Source organism: Amia ocellicauda, chromosome 1, assembly GCF_036373705.1.
Source record: "Amia ocellicauda isolate fAmiCal2 chromosome 1, fAmiCal2.hap1, whole genome shotgun sequence".
NCBI classification, from domain to species: domain Eukaryota; kingdom Metazoa; phylum Chordata; class Actinopteri; order Amiiformes; family Amiidae; genus Amia; species Amia ocellicauda.
The window spans coordinates 61556996-61563477 of record NC_089850.1 but is presented as its reverse complement, the minus strand read 5'-3'; the positions used below and the strand labels follow the sequence as shown (position 1 = coordinate 61563477).

Here is a 6482-nt window from a genome sequence, read left to right as displayed (position 1 = left end):
AATGTTAAAACCACCACTACCACTAATGGTATCTAATAATCTAATAATAACACAACCCTAGGTAGTGCTACTGACTGTGTCTGTCTATACATAGACGGCGGAGGAGCAGTGTACTGGGAGCAGCCAGGCTCCGCTGCAGTACTTGCACTCACCCGCAGGCGGCGACAAACACCGGCAGCACTGGAGGCAAGGCAAGACTCGGACACCCGAGTTTCTCGTATTGAGTTTATTGAAGGCGAGTATAGTTTACATGCGTCAACGAAACAGCGAAAGAACTGTCCAATAGCAGCAACAAAACTGGCTTTTAATGTCCATTGTAGTGAATATTCTTTTCCCTTGAAACTGCTTTTAAAATGAATTCTTCTCTCTTCTTAATGCAACTTTTTTTTTACTTTTTTAATATTCTAAATAATTATATTTGTATTCATTATTATCATGAGTTTATTACTATTGTTTTCGATATCTTACAAGATAATGTTTTGCATTTCTCCAAAAGTGGCACACGCACGCCCACGCACACAAAACGCACACGCACGCAAAATGAGGCCGTGTCTCGCTCCGGGAACAGGAAGTAGGAAACGGGAAACAGGAAGTTGAGGGGCAAAAACCACGACTACAACAATAAACAAACAGCCAACAAAACGATTAAAAAACCCCTGCAAAATAATATTTTTTTTTCTAGAATGTTTTTCTTTTTGTGGGGGGAGGGGTGGGTCAGATATGATATTATGAATGTACTTTAATGTTATGCGTTTTAATTTATATGTGTGTGTCTCTCTCTATATATACACACACACATAAAGTTTATGTATATGGGGCTGAAAACTGGTCACCAAATGCAAACAGGAGAATGGCACAGACACTAGACACCACAAGAGATCATGAGAGAAAAGTGTGTTTTGGAGGAACAGCAAGAGACAGACTGACATATTTAGTGGAAGAGTGAAGATGCACTGAGAGGAGAATGTATCAGAGAGGGAGGGAGGGGAGGAAAACGGAGAGAGAGCGGGTGACTAAAATGAGGGTGATACAGTGAGTGAGTGTGTTAGAGTGTAAGAGACAGAAAGGGAGTGTGTGTGAGAGTGCACAGGACGATGTGTGTAAGAGAGTGAGCGAGTAAGGAAGCGTGTGTGTGGAAGGAGGAGCTGGAGTGATACAGAGAGAAAGTAAATGTGTGAGAGAGAAAGGGGTGGTAGTACAGACACACTGCACTTCAGTACAATAACACAAGAGACAGATATACTAACATTACAGTAGGGGGCTGTAGTAACAGTGCAGTAGAGTAGTGCTGTTACAATAGGGGTCTGCAGTAACAGTGTAGTAGTGCTGTTACAATAGGGGGCTGTAGTAACAGTGCAGTAGAGTAGTGCTGTTACAATAGGGGTCTGCAGTAACAGTGTAGTAGTGCTGTTACAATAGGGGGCTGTAGTAACAGTGCAGTAGAGTAGTGCTGTTACAATAGGGGTCTGCAGTAACAGTGTAGTAGTGCTGTTACAATAGGGGGCTGTAGTAACAGTGCAGTAGAATAGTGCTGTTACAGTAGGGGGCTGTAGTAACAGTGCAGTAGAATAGTGCTGTTACAATAGGGGGCTGTAGTAACAGTGCAGTATAGTAGTGCTGTTACAATAGGGGGCTGTAGTAACAGTGCAGTAGAGTAGTGCTGTTACAATAGGGGGCTGTAGTAACAGTGCAGTAGAGTAGTGCTGTTACAATAGGGGGCTACAGTACAGTGTGTATCTGTCTGGCCTTCTCTGTGTTTGTGTGTCTAATAGTGGTGTCTGTCTCTCTCTCTCTTTCTTCTTCTCTCCTGTCACTCATTCTCTTCTCCCCCCTCCTTCCCTCTCCACCTCTGACACAGAACAATTCCCTGTAACACACACACAATAAATAGAATATATATATATATATATATATATATATATATATATATATATATATATATATTCTGTATCTCTCTCTCCCCCTCTCCCCCTCTCTCTATATATATAGGGGGAGAGAGGGAGAGAGATAAATATATAGAGAGAGGGTATTCTAACATCTTTACATCTGTAATATAATACAATTCAACTCCTATAAACTTAACTATAATGTACCTTATAAAGTACAGTATAGGTATATATATATATATATATATATATATATATATACAGTACAAGTGTATGTATACAGTATAGTGTCTGTACTCTGACTATGATATAGTATAGTGGCTCCAGTTACTGCTTGCATAAACAGGAATTATTTTAAAGAATTTGAAATGCTATAATTTCTAAACATTGTTGTGTATCAATTCGAAACAAAATAAATAAATACATAAATAAATAAATAAATAAATAAATAAATAAATGAGAATCTAAAATGACTAAAATGTACAATCACAAAATTATTATTGTTATTACTCCATATAAGTCATGTATAACTGTATACATACGTTCCTTCTCTTTCTCTCTTTTTCTCTGATACTGTCACACAATAGGATGGAGACACAAAAGTAAGCGGGAGGGAGAAAGAGAGAGAGGGAGGGAGAGAGATAGAGAGAGGAAGGTTAATACAGGCACACTGACTGTACACTATACTATCCTAACACTCTACTGAGAGAAACAGAGAGAGGGAGAGGAGGGAGGGAGGGATGTGGATGGCGGTGGGAGATGATGGGAATGGCGGAGGAGGCGGAGTTTTGTCCTTTGTCGTTGTCTTCCTCTTCCTCTTGTCCTCCTTCACTCTCTCGCCCTGTCGTTCGCTCTGTTTGTCTTTGGCTTTGGAAAAAGAGCTCAAGTGAAGAAATAGACTGGAGAGGAAGAGGGAGAGAGAGAGGTTAACATGCTATAAACAAACACACACCTACACACCCTCACAGATAGACACACACACTGACACACACAAGAACAGACACACATAGAGACACAGAGATGTAAATACTCACGAAAAATAATGCCAACAACGATCGCACAAATTACTCCCATCATAATCATCATCTGAGAGAGAGAGAGAGAGAGAGAGAGAGAGAGAGAGAGAGAGAGAGTCGGTGTGTCAATCAGTGTGTCATTCAGTGTGTCAGTCAGTCAGTGATTCAGTCAATCAGTGTGTCCGTCAGTCAGTCAGTCAGTCAGTCAGTGATTCAGTCAATCAGTGTGTCAGTCAGTCAGTGATTCAGTCAATCAGTGTGTCCGTCAGTCAGTCAGTCAGTGTGTCAGTCAGTGTGTCTGTCAGTCACTCATGTCGCTATTTGCTTGATGAGTTTGAGCAACCTAATTGGTTAACGACCCTGTTCCTAACTGGTTAATGGGTGTGTGGCTGTACCTTGCAGTTCTTCCACCAGTACTTCCTCTTGAGCTTGGCAGCGCTACTCTCGAACTGCGAGGCTCCGGCCTGCAAGGCATCGGCCCGGTCGTCCAGCTCGGACAGCTTCTGATCACGCTCCAGGACCTTATCCACGTTCACCCGCATGATGTCCACCACCTGAGGGAGAGGGATAGAGAGAGAGAGAGAGAGAGAGAAAGAGAGGGAGAAGGGTTAACACTGACTGATAGGACACTACACTATACTATCCTATCACTGCACTGACAGAGAGAGGGGGGGGGAGAAAGCTGGAGACAGGGAGAGTGAGATGCTGTAACATGGTGCATTAACAAAAGGAAACAGAGAACTCAATTTCCCATAATGCACCTGCACCAGCCCATGGGAAACGGTGTCGTTATCCACCCTCTCACCTCTTCCACTTGCGCCTGTGTCTGCTGTAGCCTGCGGTTGCTGGACAGGTTGGGGGGTCCTGGGGGGGCCCCTTCTCCTCCTGGGGCTCCCGGGGGCCCAGCAGGGGGGGCCGTGGCATCAGGGGCGGGGGCCGGGGCTGACCTGGAGAGTTAGAGAGCGATGAATAGATGTTAATGAATTAATAGATGGGGGTTAATAGAAGTGCTGACTGACTGGACAGTGTTACTGATCTATTAGTGCTGTTTTATACTGTACTATATTATTACACTGTACTGTATAATACTATATTGTACTGTTTTACACTGCATTTGAATACACAGTATGCAGTATAGTGTAGTACAGCAAAACAGAGCGTATTGTATAATTTTACTTTAATTCTTTTGCTGGTTTTCTCTGCTGTTCTGTTCACTCTGTATCATTATCACCTCCTATACCTGCTATACATTATTATACACACACTCTTGTCTCCTTTGTATTTCAATATGAACACTGCTCTGGCAGCACTGCCAGTGATGGCTGTGCCAATACAGCACTATTGAATTAGATTGGTATGAATTGAGAGCAAAATGTCTGTAAACAACTGAAATAATTCCTGTATTTTTTGTTCTCAGGATGCTGTTCTTGGACACTAGACCTGTCTGTCAATGCTTTGGCCTGACAGGTTTTTTTAATTGAATTTGAGAGAGAGAGAGAGATGGAGAGAGTAGTGAGTTATACTATACTGTCTTGTAGTATATATTATATGGTACTGTGCTATATGGCACTATCTTATATTGTACTGTGCTGTACTGCACTGTCATTTACTGGCTATATTATGCTGCTGTACTGTATTGTATTGCAGTATATTATTTTGTACTGTGCTGTAGTATACTACAATGTGGTGCAATACTTTGGTATATTAGACTGTCCTGGATTATACTGTGCTAAGTATACTGTACTATATATTGTACTGTGTGTATGTGTGTGCGTGTGTGTGAGCAGCTGGTGTTGTTGCTGGTCCAGATGTTGTGGAGGAGTGTCCCTGTCTCACAGCCCATCCTGGATCAGCGCTTGTGTAACTGACCTTTACACTGACCAGGAATAATATTCACACTACATGATACTGACCTGTATTCACATTAATATTGGACTGTATAAACACTGTGCTGTTTAACACTGGCCTGTTTTAACATTGGACTGTATTAGCAGTGTACTGTGTTACCACCGTATTAACACTTTGCTGACCTATATTATACTGCACTGAGTTACACTAGACTGGATTACAATGACTATTAAAATCTGATGGTTTGTGCTATATTGTCTTTTATTGCACGGTATTGTATCGTACTGTATCGTGACGCCTTGTATTACACTGTGCTGTACGGAGTTGTGGATATATTGTGTGGCATATTGCAGGGTATTAGAGCCTGTCTGCCCCAGAAAGACAGAGAGAGAGAGAGAGAGAGAGAGAGAGAGAGAGAGAGAGGGATACAGAGAGAGCGAGAGATGAGTAAGCAAATTCAAAATGAGTGACCTTCCTTTTTAAACTTCAGACAGACATATACATAAAATACAATATAAATTGATCCCCTATATACTGTAGATAGATACTAGACAAATACTATAGATACAGTAAAGACTGCAGTGCACATTTACGTATACATATATAAACAAAGAGTACATAAAGTTGCAACAACAATAATATGAACAATAATAATAAGTTATGATTGTAAATTAAAATAAATAACTCGAGTCGACTTACATGGTTCTGTGGTTGAGGTGCGGAAGGTCGAATTCCGAGAGAGAGAGAATTCAAGGAGAGAAAGAAAGACTAGAACACACCACGAAAAAGAGGAGAAGAAAGGAGGGGGGAAAGAGCCAGAGGGAGAGGGAGACAGATAGGCAGGTAAGAAATGCAAAGACTGCAGTTTTTGGTCGCAACCGCAGTGGGGAGAGAGAGAGAAAGAAAGAGGGATGGAGAGGGAGAGCGAGAGAGAGGCTGACGCAGTGGATGCGAGCGGGAAGTATCCGAGAGAGAGAGAGAGAGAGAGAGAGAGAGAGAGAGAGAGAGAGAGAGAATAGGAGGCTGTTGTCAATAGTGACGCGACGCGTTTTTAGTATAAGCTATATAGCATAAAATCGGCCCAAACTGTTTTATAACGTTTGTTGGGCTTGTAATCCACAATGCAAAGCAACAGCAAAACGCCAACAAATCAAACAAAATCAATTCCAATCCCCAAATCGGAAAACGAAGAAGAAGAAAGCGAACTATGCGCACTGTGAGCGCACTAACGCACTCCAGCCCCGTCTCCCTCCGTCTGTCCGTCAGTCTGTCTGTCTCCCTCCGTCTGTCCGTCAGTCTGTCTGTCTCCCTCCGTCTGACCGTCAGTCAGTCTGTCTCTGCCTCTGTCTGTCCTTCCTTGTGGGTCTCCGCCGTTCTTTTACAGCGGTCGGTCACCTCGCTTTTGGGACTGAGCGGACGAGCCGGCTCGCTGGCTTTCCTCTATTAAACTGGAGTTGCGGGTCTTGGATAGTGAGAGAGAGAGAGAGAGAGAGGTGGGGGTGGGGCAGTGTGCGTGTCTGTCGGTAATACCCCAGTATACCGCAGTTATGCGTAAGTCCCCCTCTCCCTCTATCTGTATGCAGCGCGTTTGTTTTGGAAGGGACGGCGCAGCACACATCGCTACTCTCTCTCCCTCCCTCTTTCTTGCAGTACTGCAGATCTCTCTCGGGCGCACTGCAGTAGAGACACACACACTCAGTCACTGACTGTTGACTATGCTAGTTTCTGATCT

At 43.0% G+C, this 6482-nt stretch overlaps 1 protein-coding gene across 1 annotated transcript; it reads right to left on the bottom strand.

Annotated features, from left to right (window-relative positions):
- Positions 1 to 211: 211 nt before the first annotated feature.
- On the bottom strand, positions 212 to 6229 carry vamp1b (vesicle associated membrane protein 1b). The gene is made up of 5 exons (XM_066712369.1): positions 5450 to 6229; positions 3708 to 3849; positions 3298 to 3456; positions 2921 to 2972; positions 212 to 2785 (listed from the first exon to the last, which is right to left on the bottom strand). Coding segments are annotated over exons 1-5 (372 nt in total). The 5' UTR covers positions 5452 to 6229; the 3' UTR covers positions 212 to 2768.
- Positions 6230 to 6482: the final 253 nt, after the last annotated feature.